The following is a 14482-nucleotide window of genomic DNA, read 5'->3' as shown; positions in this document are numbered from 1 at the left end:
TGTCTGATGGTTGTGAGTCTGTTTGATTTCCTGTAAACTGTGTGGATTTATCTACTGGTCTGTGAGTTGTATTCAAAAACTGGCCATACAATTGCTTACAAAAGTTTCTCGTTTGGTTTAGTTGCAGCAGCTCTGAGTATGAAATGGAAGATGATGAAGAGGAGGAGGAAGACGAAGAAGATGATGAAAGTGCACAAGCTCCCTCAGACCTGGGTGGTGTCCCCTGGATGGAAGCTGTGAGGATTCATAGGTTACTGAAAGGTGACCTGGAGGGAGACAGTGAGCCTGAAGATGAGGAGCAGTCAGAATCGAGTTATGGTGAGTGAATTCTTGTGACCAGGAGAGAATCTCTTGTTGATTTGATTATAATTCCATCCTGAGACACAAGATCCCCCAACCAGTGAAGACTGCAGAAGGTAGACTGGCCCTTCGAGTGACAGTGTGACTGGGTTCAGGCAGCTGGTCCCTTGTGTGGCATCCCAAGGGCCTTTAAGGGGATTCCACATTCAAATGTGTTCTTTAAAAGTTAGGAACAGAGACTTAAAGCTATTAGAGGGAAAGACTTGTGGGTAAATTACTAGAAGGACAGGTATTAGGGAGTAACTTATGAATAAAATGATGGCACAAATGGAAAGCATTCTGCCCAGAGAGAGCATGCCAGCTCTCCGTAGTCCAGTCCAGTCATCAAGTGCAATTTTCTGTTGATGTCATTTGCTTCTCAAATTCCACCATCCTCATCGGCAGCAGCTGCACAACACCACCACCATAGAAAGTCTCCTTGCCTAAACACCCCATTACGCCTATATCTCTATGTTTCTCTCTCTATATTATGTTCTTCCTGCCAGTTGTCTGGGTACTGCGGGTTTATTGATATCCTATAGTATTCCAATGTATTCCAATATCCCAGTAATTTGTGATCCTAGCACTGAAGCTAAAAAAAATCAAGGTAATGGATACATGGGGAAACCACCATCAATTTTTCATCATTTTGACCTGGAACTAGAAGACACAGGAGCAGAAGTAAGCCATTTGGTCAATCCATACTGCTTGACTATTCAGTCAATTCACGATTGATTTTATAATCCTCAACTTCAATTTCCTGTCTTTTCCCCATAATCCTTGATTTCCTCCCAGATCAAAAATTTCTCTGTCTTATCCTTGAATATACTGAATGGCTCAACCTCAACCACCCTTTGAGGTAAGGAATTCTATGGATTCACGACCTTCTGATAGAAGAAATTCCACTTCATCTCTGCCTTAAATAGGCAAACCGCTTTTCTTACATGATAATCTCTGATTCTAAACTCCCACACAAGGGAAGCAACCTTTCTGCATCTATCCTGGCATGCCTCCTAAGAAACTTATAAATTTCTGTAAACTCCAATGAGTATAGGCCCAACCTACTCAACCTCCCCATCTAAGAAAATACATCTATACCCAGGATCGGCCTCATGAACCTTTTCTGTGCTGCCTCCACCACATCACTGTTCCTTCATTATATCTAAGTCAACATAGAACAATTCAGCACAGGAACAGCTCACTCTGTCCATCCACTCATTTTGTCTTTCTAATCCCATCTGCTGCTCATGATCTGAATCTTTATTTCCTGCCTGTTATGTGTCTGTCTAAATGCCTCTTTAATGTTGCTGGAACTCCCTTCCTAACAGTACTGTGTCCCTGCATCCCAAGGACAGTAGCAGCTCAAGAAGGCAGCTCACCACCTCCTTCTCCATGGCAATTAAGGATGGGCAGTAAATGCTAGCCCAGCTAGCAATGCCAGCATCTAATGGGAGGAAAGGACATGATACTGTTTACCACCTTCGAGTCTGTCAATCATCCATTTACGATGATTCACAGTTTTCTGTCCCAAAACCAATCTGTTTATTGAACCTTGTACTGATTGTCATATTCCATGAGCTTCAATTTAGTTACTCAGCCTTTATGTGCTACTTTTGACTGTCAAACACTTTCTTAAATTTTATATAAATAGCGTCCATTGAATTCCCCTCATCAACCTTCATAAAAAATTTCAGTTAAGTTAGCCACGTTTAATCTATCTTTTGGAGGTAGCAAGAACTGCAGATGCTGAAGTCAGAGTCAATACAGTGTAGAGCTGCAGGAATACAGCAGGTCAGGCAGCATCAGAGGACCAGGGAAGTCAATGTTTTGGGTCAGGACCCTTCATCAGGGCCCCGATGAAGGGTCCTGACCTGAAACGTCTACTCTCCTGCTCCTCTGCTTCCTGACCTGCTGTATTCCTCCAGCTCCACACTCTATTGACTAATCTATCTTCAGTAAGTCTGTGGCTGGCCAGCACATCTGGTTCTCTTAATATACACAAACCTTGAACCTTTTCCCTGATAACTGCTCACCCTTTCTTCAATAACGAATTCACATTTGCCAGTCACCATCGTTATGATTCCTGCAAAGACCAACAAAGCAAATAACTAAATTTACCAACAAACCTTGACCAGAAAACCAATGGACAAGATTTATTTTACTTTCCTTTTTATTTCAACAGTCAAATCAAATCAGCATAAATCAAACATGAATTAATAGGCAAGTTGCAGCCAGTATCACCATTGAATTGCAGAAACTACAAAGAGAGTTCTCTCAAATTAGTCAGGCAATCCACTAATGTCACTAATTTCAGTACCAAGTCCTGCAAAGCTCTGAACTTTCTTCAGTGGAATTTCACCTTATTTCCTGTAAAGAGTTAGTCTCCAATCAATAACCAACAGCATCTGCTGTTCCATGGGTAGTCTTTAGGAATGGTACACTTCCGCAGAACTTCCTGAGCTTCCACTCATGACAGTCTTGATGATATGAGTCCTTTTATTCAAATCTTCAGTAATAGCCTTGTGCAGTATATAACCAGTGCTGGATAATCACTTCCCCAAAAATAAATCAAGCAGCAGGAGTAACTGTTTTTCTTCATCTCTGCTCTAAAACCCAGCCTTCATGTTCTCACTTCCTAACTGCTGACCTGAACTTGAATGGCTTGTCCTTTTCATTTGGTTTCAACCAGCTTCAGCTTCCCCAGAAATCTGAAGTTTAACTGTTAGTTTCAGGTTTTTTGATTCCTGAGAAATATAAACGTAGAACATAGAACAGTACAGCACAGAACAGACCCTTCAGCCCACGATGTTGTACGGACCATTGATCCTTATGTATGCACCCTCAAATTTCTGTGACCATAAAGACTCAGTTTCTCTATGTAGTAAGTCTGATTCCAAAAGTCGAAACTTTGAATCTACAGATCTCATCACACATCCACTAGTAGGGTAAAATTCAAACATCACAGCAAGTGAGCCCATTCACTATCTCCGCCTCCACTTGCCTTAGCAACCTGGATACCCACAGACCAGGCAACTTATCCATACTAATTCATATCCAGAGCTCCTAGTAAATTCTGTCTATCAAGTTTTTCCTTAATACCTTTGCTTCTGCTAACAATTTATCTGCATGCTACTCCTTAAGATTATAAAATATAGGAAGAGAAGTAGACCATTCAGTCCATTGAATTTCTTTCAGCACTCTGTGAGATCACATCTAATCTGATAATCCTCACCTCCACTTTCTGATTTTTGCTATAGCCCATGACTGTCTTACTGGTTAAAAACCTGTCTTTCTCAGCCTTCAATATACCTAACAACCCAGCCTCAACAGTCCTCTGCAGTAAAAATTTCAATGGATATACTACCCTCTGAAAGAAGAAACTCCTCTTCACCTCAGTCTGAAGTGTGCAAATCCTTATTCTGAGATTATGCCCTCTAGCCCTAGATTCTCCTACCAGGGAAACAACCTTTCTGCATCTACCCTGTCAGGTTGTCTAAGAATCTTATATGCTTCAATAGTATTGCCATTTATTCTTCTAAACTCCAGTGAATACAGGCCTAAACTACTCAACCTGTCCTCTTGAGACAGACCTTCTACAACTGATATCAGTCTAGTGAACCATCTCTACATTGCCTCCAATGCCAATATGGATTTTCTCAGATAAGGGGCCCGAAACCGTTCACACAATTTCAGCTGTGGTCTGACTTGTGCCATGCATAGCAAAACCTTACTTTTTTTTAATTTCCGTTCCATCTTGAAATAAAGGCCAAAATTCCATTTGCGTTTCCTATTTCCCACTGGACTTAAATGCTGGCTTTTTGTGATACATTGATGAGTACTCCCAAATCCCTCTCTTCTGTAGCTTTCTGCAGTCTTTCTCCATTTAACTAATATTCAGTTCCTCAATTCATCCTGCTAAAATATAAGCCTCATCTTTTCTCAAATATTCCATCTGCTAAGTCTTTGCCCACCTGTCTAAATTCTTCTGCAGACTCTGTGTCATCTTCACCTCTTGCCTTCCCACCAATTTTTGTGTTATCCACGAGCAGTCAATTTCCTCATCTGAGTTATGAATGTATACTGTAAATAATTGTGTCCCCAGCACTGATCCTTGTGGCACTCAACTAGTTACAAGTTGCTATCCTGAAAATGTCCCCTTTATCGAAACTCTCCATCTTCTATTAGTTAGCCTTTCTATTTTCTATTTCTATTTCTATTCATGCTAATGTACTACCCCATGTCATGGGCTTGTGTAAAGTAGCCTAATTTATGTGGAGCCTCATCAACTGTATTCTGAAAACCTAAACATGTTGCATTCACTGCTTTATCCATCCTGCTTGTTACATCCTCAAAGAATTCTTGTAAATTAGTAAATAATTTCCCTTTCTTGAAACCGTACTGCCTCTGCTTGATCACATTATGTATTTCTAAGTGCCCTGCTATTATGTGCTTTATAATAGACTGTAACGTTTTCCTGATAACAGACGTTAAGTTGCGACACTTGCGCATTTATCTCTTCCCTCCTCACTGTTGAAGGCCCCAGATATTCCTTCCAGTTGAAGCAGTGACTTACTTGCACCTCAATTTAGTCTTTTGTATTTGCTGTCAACAATGTGGTCTCCTCCGTCTTGGGGAGGTGAGATACAGAATGGGTGATCACTTTGCGGAACACTTACGTTCTTGTCTGTAAACAAGACCTGAGCTTCCAGTCGCCTGCCACTTCAACACGCCATTGTGTTCCATCGCTACTTTTCTGTCTTGGGCCCATTGCAGTGCTCCAGCGAGGTTCAGCGCAAGCTGAAAGAACAGCATCTCATTTTGCACTTTTTCAGCTTTCAGGGCGCAATATCGAGTTCAATACTTTTAGAATCTGAACAACTCCTTCCATGGCCTCTTCCCAACCTCACACCCCAGACCCTGTCGTCACATGGTCTGATTTCAGTGCAGCCAACCTATTTGCACCACTCATTGGCTGTTCTCATTTCTCTAGCATTTCTTCTTCCCTAGTTTAGTATTAACAACCCCTTTGTTAGCCCATCTATTTCTCACTCTTTCTCCTTCTCTTCCCTTTCTCTAGAGTCCTTCTCCCCCTACTGCTCAGCCCTTTCTCCCTCTCCCCCCATCATTAATATAAATGCCATCTTTTCCCAGCTCCTATCAGTTCTGAAGAAGGGTCACTAGACTTGAAATTTTAACTCTGCTTTCTCCTAAACATCATTCAGAAATTCTGTCCCCTGCTTGCTCTTTCCTCTAATATTGCCAGCTATTATTTAAATTGCACATTGGATATACAGCACAAACCGCTCATTTGAGCCAATCAGCACATGCCAGTGGTTGCTCTGCTCCTCTCGAGTCTCCTCCACACTTTATCAGCATGACCATATATTCATTTCTGTCATATGTTTGTACAACTTCCCCTTAATGACCTCAACAAGATTTGTTTCAACCACTGCTGTGGGAGAAAGTTCCACATTATCCCCACTGCCTGGGTGAAGATGTTTCCTCTGAATTCGCCACTGGGTTTCTTGACAACAAAATGTGAGGCTGGATGAACACAGCAGGCCATGCAGCATCTCAGGAGCACAAAAGCTGACGTTTCGGGCCTAGACCCTTCATCAGAGAGGGGGATGGGGTGATGGTTCTGGAATAAATAGGGAGAGACGGGGAGGCGGACCGAAGATGGAGAGAAAAGAAGATAGGTGGAGAGAGTATAGGTGGGGAGGTAGGGAAGGGATAGGTCAGTCCAGGGAAGACGGACAGGTCAAGGAGGTGGGATGAGGTTAGTAGGTAGATGGGGGTGCGGCTTGGGGTGGGAGGAAGGGATGGGTGAGAGGAAGAACAGGTTAGGGAGGCAGAGACAGGTTGGACTGGTTTTGGGATGCAGTGGGTGGAGGGGAAGAGCTGGGCTGGTTGTGTGGCGCAGTGGGGGGAGGGGACGAACTGGGCTGGTTTAGGGATGCAGTTGGGGAAGGGGAGATTTTGAAACTGGTGAAGTCCACATTGATACCATTAGGCTGCAGTGTTCCCAGGCGGAATATGAGTTGCTGTTCCTGCAACCTTCGGGTGGCATCATTGTGGCAGTGCAGGAGGCCCATGATGGACATGTCATCTAAAGAATGGGAGGGGGAGTGGAAATGGTTTGCGACTGGGAGGTGCAGTAGTTTGTTGCGAACTGAGCGGAGGTGTTCTGCAAAGCGGTCTCCAAGCCTCCGCTTGGTTTCCCCAATGTAGAGGAAGCCACACCGGGTACAGTGGATGCAGTATACCACGTTGGCAGATGTGCAGGTGAACCTCTGCTTAATGTGGAATGTCATCTTGGGGCCTGGCATAGGGGTGAGGGGGGAGGTGTGGGGGCAAGTGTAGCATTTCCTGCGGGTTCAGGGGGAGGTGCTGGGTGTGGTGGGGTTGGAGGGCAGTGTGGAGCGAACAAGGGAGTCACGGAGAGAGTGGTCTCTCCGGAGAGCAGTCAGGGTTGGGGATGGAAAAATGTCTTGGGTGGTGGGGTCGGATTGTAGATGGCAGAAGTGTCGGAGGATGATGCGTTGTATCCGGAGGTTGGTGGGGTGGTGTGTGAGAACGAGGGGGATCCTCTTTGGGCGGTTGTGGCGGGGGCGGGGTGTGAGGGACATGTTGTGGGAAATACGGGAGACGCGGTCGAGGGCGTTTTCGATCACTGTGGGGGGAAAGTTGCGGTCCTGGAAGAACTTGGACGTCTGGGATGTGCGGGAGTGGAATGTCTTATCGTGGGAGCAGATGTGGCGGAGGAATTGGGAATAGGGGATGGAATTTTTGCAGGAGGGTGGGTGGGAGGAGGTGTACTCTAGGTGGCTGTGGGAGTCGGTGGGCTTGAAATGGACATCAGTTACAAGCTGGTTGCCTGAGATGGAGACTGAGAGGTCCAGGAAGGTGAGGGATGTGCTGGAGATGGCCCAGGTGAACTGAAGGTTGGGGTGGAAGGTGTTGGTGAAGTGGATGAACTGTTCGAGCTCCTCTGGGGAGCAAGAGGTGGCGCCGATACAGTCATCAATGTAGCGGAGGAAGAGGTGGGGTTTGGGGCCTGTGTAGGTGCGGAAGAGGGACTGTTACCCTGTTATCACTGTACCCGGTGTGGCTTCCTCTACATTGGGGAAACCAAGCGGAGGCTTGGAGACCGCTTTGCAGAACACCTCCGCTCAGTTCGCAACAAACTACTGCACCTCCCAGTCACAAACCATTTCCACTCCCCCTCCCATTCTTTAGATGACATGTCCATCATGGGCCTCCTGCAGTGCCACAATGATGCCACCCGAAGGTTGCAGGAACAGCAACTCATATTCCGCCTGGGAACCCTGCAGTCTAATGGTATCAATGTGGACTTCACCAGTTTCAAAATCTCCCCTTCCCCAACTGCATCCCTAAACCAGCCCAGTTCGCCCCCTCTCCCCACTGCGCCACACAACCAGCCCAGCTCTTCCACTGCATCCCAAAACCAGTCCAACCTGTCTCTGCCTCCCTAACCTGTTCTTCCGCTTACCCATCCCTTCCTCCCACCCCAAGCCGCACCCCCATCTACCTACTAACCTCATCCCACCTCCTTGACCTGTCCGTCTTCCCTGGACTGACCTATCCCCTCCCTACCTCCCCACCTATACACTCTCTACCTATCTTCTTTTCTCTCCATTTTCGGTCCGCCTCCCCCTCTCTCCCTATTTATTCCAGAACCCTCACCCCATCCCCCTCTCTGATGAAGGGTCTAGGCCCGAAACGTCAGCTTTTGTGCTCCTGAGATGCTGCTTGGCCTGTTGTGTTCATCCAGCCTCACATTTTCTTATCTTGGATTCTCCAGCATCTGCAGTTCCCATTATCTCTGGGTTTCTTGACATTTATTTTATATGGACAGCCTCTAGTTCTACTTTTCCCCACAGAGGAGACGTTCCTTCTGTAAGCTCTATTTGATCACCCCTCAGCCTTCTGCTTTCAAAGAGACTGACGTTGTCCATTATTCCTGATAAACACACAGTTAATTGACCCAATTTAATTAAAATAATTGAAGTCCCCTAATCTCACCACTGTATAGATCATACACATATCAATATTTCGCTGAGAGAATAGTTCCTCTCTATTTCTGTCACTGTTTGAAACCTATAGATCGCCCCGGGGCTGTGACTATCCTTATAATGCTTCTCTGCTGTAACCAAATTGAAGTCTGCTTTTGCCACTTCAGGATACTGTCTCTTTCTAACACTGTAATGTTTTCCCTAATTATTACTGATACCCCACATCCTTTCTTTCCTTCCCCAAGATTGTTTTATTGATTGTTTTCTTAACGCTCAGTATCCATGGATATTAAGTGCCCAGTCTTCACCATTACAGACTAGGGGGTTACTGTGCAGAAGGTAGGCTATTATTCTGTGGGAGAGGGAGATCTTACTCTGTGGGAGGTGTTACTCTGCAGAGAGGGAAGTTACTCTGTGAAAGAAGGGAATTACTCTTCTGGGGGGGTGGTTACTCTGCAGGAAAAGAGAGTTACTTTGCAAGAGGGGTTAACTGTGTGGGAGGAAGGAGGTTACTCTGTGGGAGAGAGGATTGCTCGGCCAAAGGAGGGAGTTATTTTACAGGTGCAGGGGTGTCACTCTGCAAGGTAGAGAAGGTTACTCTGTGGGAAGGGGGAGTTACTCTGCAGGAGAAAGAAGTTACTCTACAAGAGGTGGTTACTCTGTGGGCACTGTGTGGGCAGAGGGGTTTTTCTTAGACAAAGAGCGTTAATCTGTGGGAAAGAGAGGATTACTCAGCAGGAGGTGGGAATTACTCTGCGGAGGAGATTACTCTGCGGGAGTATTCTGGAGCATTAAAATGAATAGTGTCTGTTGGTTTCCTGTGCAGGCAATTTTGTGCAACTGACTATAATCCTCCTGTATCTCTGGGTGGTGAGACATTGAGTTGTTCACTGTGGCGTCTTCCCATGTAGTTTCTGCAATAGTACTCCTCCATAGCCTTGTGGTTCAGGATAAATAGTGATTAGGGATAAATTGTAACTGGAGATAAATTGTGGCTCAGGATAATTCCGAGGACATGGTGAATTAAGGAAGTTTGAGCCTGACCTCCTAGAATTGCTCTTGATTTACTATTTGTCATTTGTTGAGGTCACGGGGAGATTGGGAGGAATCTGCAGTCTGTTTTTCAAAGATGGTGTCCTGAAAACAGATGCATGAATGGAATGTCAGTGTTCCAGAACCTGGTGAATCACAGCCTCTCCATCAGTCCGTCAACTGAGTGTTGGCAGACTGGCTGTCTGTAAAGGCTAATGTGATGTGCAGAGAGGGGTTGGCACCTCCTCGTCAGAGTGGAGTAGGAGGCTGGGTGGGTTGGCAGTTCCAGCCACCCCTCCAACTCCACTCTGCTGTGACTGAGATTGAGATCATTCCATCCTCATGTGGAGTTCTCACTACCAATTCTGCCCCAATAGTAATCCGCAGTCTTGGCTGGCTCATTTGGTGCCCAAGGGCAGTTGTGGAGGCTGACAGAGCCTGCATTGTGCCTTCTGCATCCAGTGCCTGACCAGCCAACCACATGCAGTCTCACTGCTGCAGCTTAATAACCCTGTCTACACAGGTCCTGGGAACCATTGAGAGTGGGGCTGGGACAGAGACAGGCTCAAATGCGGCAATCACCATATTTCCCAATCCCTGTTCTAGCCAGATTCACTTTAAGAAATACGCTGCGTTCTGAGTAGATTGACAAAACAAAAGGCTCCTTTCAACTCCCACTCACAGTTAGAATCTGTTTCAACAAACACTGTTCCATCTTTTGTCTGGAGTGGCTGATCTGAATTTTCTGCACTGACTACTTACTGTTTTCCTCTGCCCCACTCTTTGTTTGTGTTTGTGTTTGTGTACTTGTGTGCGTGCATGAACCCATATGGCTATCTCTGTGCTGGTCTGTTTTTTCTGTATTGACTGTGTCTGTATGCATATGCCTGTGTATGCATTTGTGATTTTATTATGTGTAACTATACGCAACGGTACATTTGACCGTCTGTCTGTGTGACTGCGTATGCGCGTACGTGTTTGATTTTCTGTTTGTGTCTGCCTGCGCCTGTACAATGCTGTAAATTTGTACTTTGATTGTGTGCTTGTCTTTTTTTGTGTGACTGTGAATTTGTGTCTGTGTGTGACTTTGTGTTTCTGTGTTTGACTGTGTGTGACTGTACTTGCGTCTGTCTGTTTTTGACTGTATCTATATGTGTTTCTGTTTTGCATGTGTATGAATATGTGCTTATGCCTGTGTTTGATCTGTGTTTGACTGTGTTTGCATGTGACTGTGTTTGTGGCTTTATATGTGAGCCCATATCCTTGTGTCTCACTGTGCTCAACTGTACCGGTCTGTGCATGACTGTTTCTGTGTTGGTGTTTGATGGTGTGCCTGGGTGGCTATGTACCTCTGTGTTTGACGGCGTGCTATGTCTGTCTTTGTGTGTGAAGAGGGTGAGTACTGCCCCTGGGAAAGGGAGCTCCAGTTTGGGCTCTGGCTCCGTCAGCTGTCTGATGAAGAGGACAACCCTTCGTTCAGAGGTACCTGCTTTGCATCCCTCCCAGTGCACGGCAGATGAGATGCAATCTGCTCCTTTTAAACAGGAACCACCTAGCTCAAAACTATTGGTGAGAATTCGAGCTGGAGTCTTGTCTTGTTAATCAGCCTAGCCACAGAAAACAATGAAAACCAAGGGGAACTCCTCAGAGGGTGAAATCCCGAGAAAGTGAGGAGTGATCTCTTGCTTACACAAAGCCTGTGAACAGAGCTGAGTTAAAAGGAGTGCACAGTATTTCCTGTAGGCTGCTAAGTGTATGCAACAACAGAGGACAAGAGCTTACAGCAAAGCAGAACCACCAAAAACACCAGTCAACAAGGATCTCCATGTCCATCATAAAGTGCTGACTGCACATGGCACCTCCTGTCATAGGGCATGGGCCATCATAAAGTGGCAGCAGTCACAGCCCACTGGCCATCATAGAGCACTGACCGTCACAGGACGCTTAACTGTCGTAGGGCCCTGACCGTCACAGGGCACTGACTGTCACAGGGCACAAACCTTCACAGAGCCCTGACCGTCACAGGGCACCATTTGTCACATCCCACTGACCGCACAGGGTGCCGACTGTCACAGGGCACTGACCATTACAGAACACTGACCATTTGTAATGGATCCTGATCTGGCTGCTGTTTAGCAAGTTTTCATTCTTGCGGTTCCATATTTGGCTGTGCTGGAAGCTCCTTTGCTGTTCTCATTAATTCTTTCCTTGCCAGAGAGTTTGGTTAATGTTTGATGAGGAAAAGACATCATGCTGTATTGCTGGAGATTTGTGTGTGGTATAAGAGGTTGCAATTGTGTGGCTCTGGATCCCTGCTGTACTGAAACTCCTATATGCTCCAGCACACTAGGCCATCAGCATGGCATGTGGACTCCGATCTAACCCTTAGACAACTAATCCTCTGCTCCCCTCAGTAACTAATCTCACGAACAGTTCATGCTATAGGCAGCCCTTAATTGCTTCAGCTGGACAAAAGGTAATTCAGACATTGCTGATACGACAGTGTTGGGCTGGAATCCAATAACCTTCCACTCCCAAGACGCCGCTCCTCCTGCTTCAAACCCCACTCTCCTCCCACTCCCAACCCCCCGCTCCCAACACCCCTCCCATTCGCTCTCAACCCCCCTCTTCTCCCAATCCCAACCCCCCTCTCCTCCTGCTGTCAGCCCCCTCTCCACCCGTTCTCAACTCCTCTCTCTTCCCGCTCCCAAACCCCCCTCTCCTCCCACTCCCAACCCCCTGTTCCTCCCACTCCCGGCCCTCCCGGTCCCGACTCCCGCTCCCAAACCCTCTCTCCTCCCACTTCCACCTCCGCCTCTCCTGCTTCCACCTCCCTCTCCGCCTGCGCCAACCTCCCTCTCCTCCAAGTCCCACCTCCTCCGAATCCCACTGCCTCCTCTCCTCCCAGTCCCACCTGCCTCTGATCTGACACTCCCCTCCCTTTCCTCCTAGACTCAGCTCCCTATCTCTGGGAATGGGTTTCTTTGCTGTTTGTAACTCTTGCATTCACAGTCTGTTCTGTATCTGTCTATTCTCTGTCTCTTCTCCCTATCCATCCTGCTATCTTGTCTCAATCCTGCTCATTCCCTCCCTCACTCTGCCCCGTCAAGTAGCTTCGGGTCTGCGAGTGCGCCAGATCCTCAGTCCCATCGACCCTTTGGAAATCAAGGCCGATGTTCACTGGACACATATCACAGGCCAGGAAGGGGAAGACACAGCAAGATCTGCACCTCCTGAAGGTAATGATGCAGCAGAGGTTTCTGGGAGAAGCCAACACTGACGGGTAGTGAGACCCTCACATGATGATCAGAGGCTACACTGCGTAGGAGTGGGATATCACAGGCTGAAAGTGGTCCCTGTCAGGATCTGATGCTTTTCCTCCGACAGGTGACTGCAATCCGCTCAGTGCCATTTCTCAGTAGCCCTTGGCAATGAACTCCAAGTGGCCGTAAACAGTGTGCACCACAGGCAGAACGAATGGAGGGGTGAGGAGATGCTATGCTTTTCCTCCAAAACTTTCTTTGTGTTGTTATTTGATTTAGAATATCTATAATCTCATAGAAACTCAGAATTGTTATTGTACAGGCAACCACTCATGTCTGCTGCAGCTCTCCAAATGGTTATCATGCCTTTGTGCCAATCTTCTGCCTTTTCCCCAGCCCTTTGCACCTTGCTTCTATTTAAATAATCATCCACTGCCCTCCCAAAAGATACAATGGGCAGTTCCTCTATCACACTCCCAGACAGTGTATTCTAGTTCCAAAATGACAAGTAATTGATTTGAAACCAGCTATGATGCACCTTGAATAGGCTTCATAGCTAACTTTAATTACTTAAGTGTGACAAATATAGATAGGGATTGCAGGTGAGAGGTGGCCTCATCATTATGTTCAAGGTTATGAGCTCCAGGTGGGTCCATCTTTGCCAGGAATCTGTGGAGGCAAGAATCTATGGAGCAAAGCCACAGAGCAGTGTGGTGAAGTGTGACAACATTTCATAGCAATAGTGCATCAGCTTCTCAGAGAAAATGGTAAAGAGACAAAATTAAATGTCCATCATTCAAAATCATACAATGTTTTGCAACAAGCTCCAATAACTAATGGCACACATCAAGATAAAATAAGTTTGATCTAAGCCATGACAGGTGCAGCTCCATGGATACCAATGTGGAGAACTAAATATTCCTGAGTACTTCTCTTAAGAAGGGGAGGTCAACCCAATCTGATATTTAAAATTGAAACTCAAATCCCCAATCTGTATGGTGGGAGTAGAGGTCCCCTTCTAATAATTAAACCTGAAACACCCTGAGAAGTTCGCCCACCTCGCGTAATCTGTTAAACTGTTATGGAGAAGATTAGGTTAAATAAAAGAAAGTCCCAACTCTAACTGAACAAATTAACAGAATTACTAACAAACTAAACAATTCCCCTGACTACTAACTGTTCCCCAACTGAAGTAAATTCTACTTGCAATAAAAACAAATTCCACTTATATAAACCCAAATAATAAGAAAATAAGTTAAAATTTAGTCTTTCAAAGTCTATATGCCTTACTTCTGCTGCTCTCAAATCATGAATGCTTTTTTCCCACTGATCAGGCTGTCAGGGATGTCTTCTCTGTGATATATTCTGTGAGGACTGTTAGCTATAAGTGTAGTGGTACCTTTTATGTTTAAGGTGGTGTTTTCTTAGAGGGCTTAGCAATTTTTTGTGAGAGTTAAATGCCTATTTCTCAGATGGCAGTTCGCTCTCATCAATTTTCAAAACCCTCTCCTTATAGTTTTGATGATATGTCAATTTTCTTAAAATAGCGTTAGTCTGAGGTTGTCAAAACATCAGATTTAAATTCAGTTGTTTCAGTCACTAAATACTTGGTTTAAATTAATTTGTTGATTCCAGCTAGTTGCCAAAATTCAAAACAAGCCTAAGGTTTCCAATCACATAACCAATTGATACGTTTCAATTTCAGAACTGGTTGTACATCTTCAGCTACGTACAGACACAGTTTTTCCCTGTATAAATCTCTCAGTTTAGAAAAGCACCTTATCTCTTAAAGGAACCACGCATTATTCTCCC

The 14482-nt window shown here is 45.6% G+C and overlaps 1 protein-coding gene across 1 annotated transcript in view; it reads left to right on the top strand.

Annotated features, from left to right (window-relative positions):
* LOC125460785 (protein-methionine sulfoxide oxidase mical3a-like) overlaps nt 1-14482 on the top strand; it is a 374391-nt gene that overhangs the window by 258018 nt on the left and 101891 nt on the right. Inside the window, exons 30-32 of the mRNA XM_059652260.1 lie at nt 122-318; nt 10800-10889; nt 12521-12646. Of these exons, the coding sequence (XP_059508243.1) occupies nt 122-318; nt 10800-10889; nt 12521-12646 (413 nt within the window). The remainder of the gene's footprint in view (nt 1-121; nt 319-10799; nt 10890-12520; nt 12647-14482) is intronic.

The sequence above is a fragment of the Stegostoma tigrinum genome, chromosome 18 (genome assembly GCF_030684315.1).
Source record: "Stegostoma tigrinum isolate sSteTig4 chromosome 18, sSteTig4.hap1, whole genome shotgun sequence".
Classification (NCBI taxonomy): domain Eukaryota; kingdom Metazoa; phylum Chordata; class Chondrichthyes; order Orectolobiformes; family Stegostomatidae; genus Stegostoma; species Stegostoma tigrinum.
This window is presented reverse-complemented; position numbering and strand designations above follow the sequence as displayed.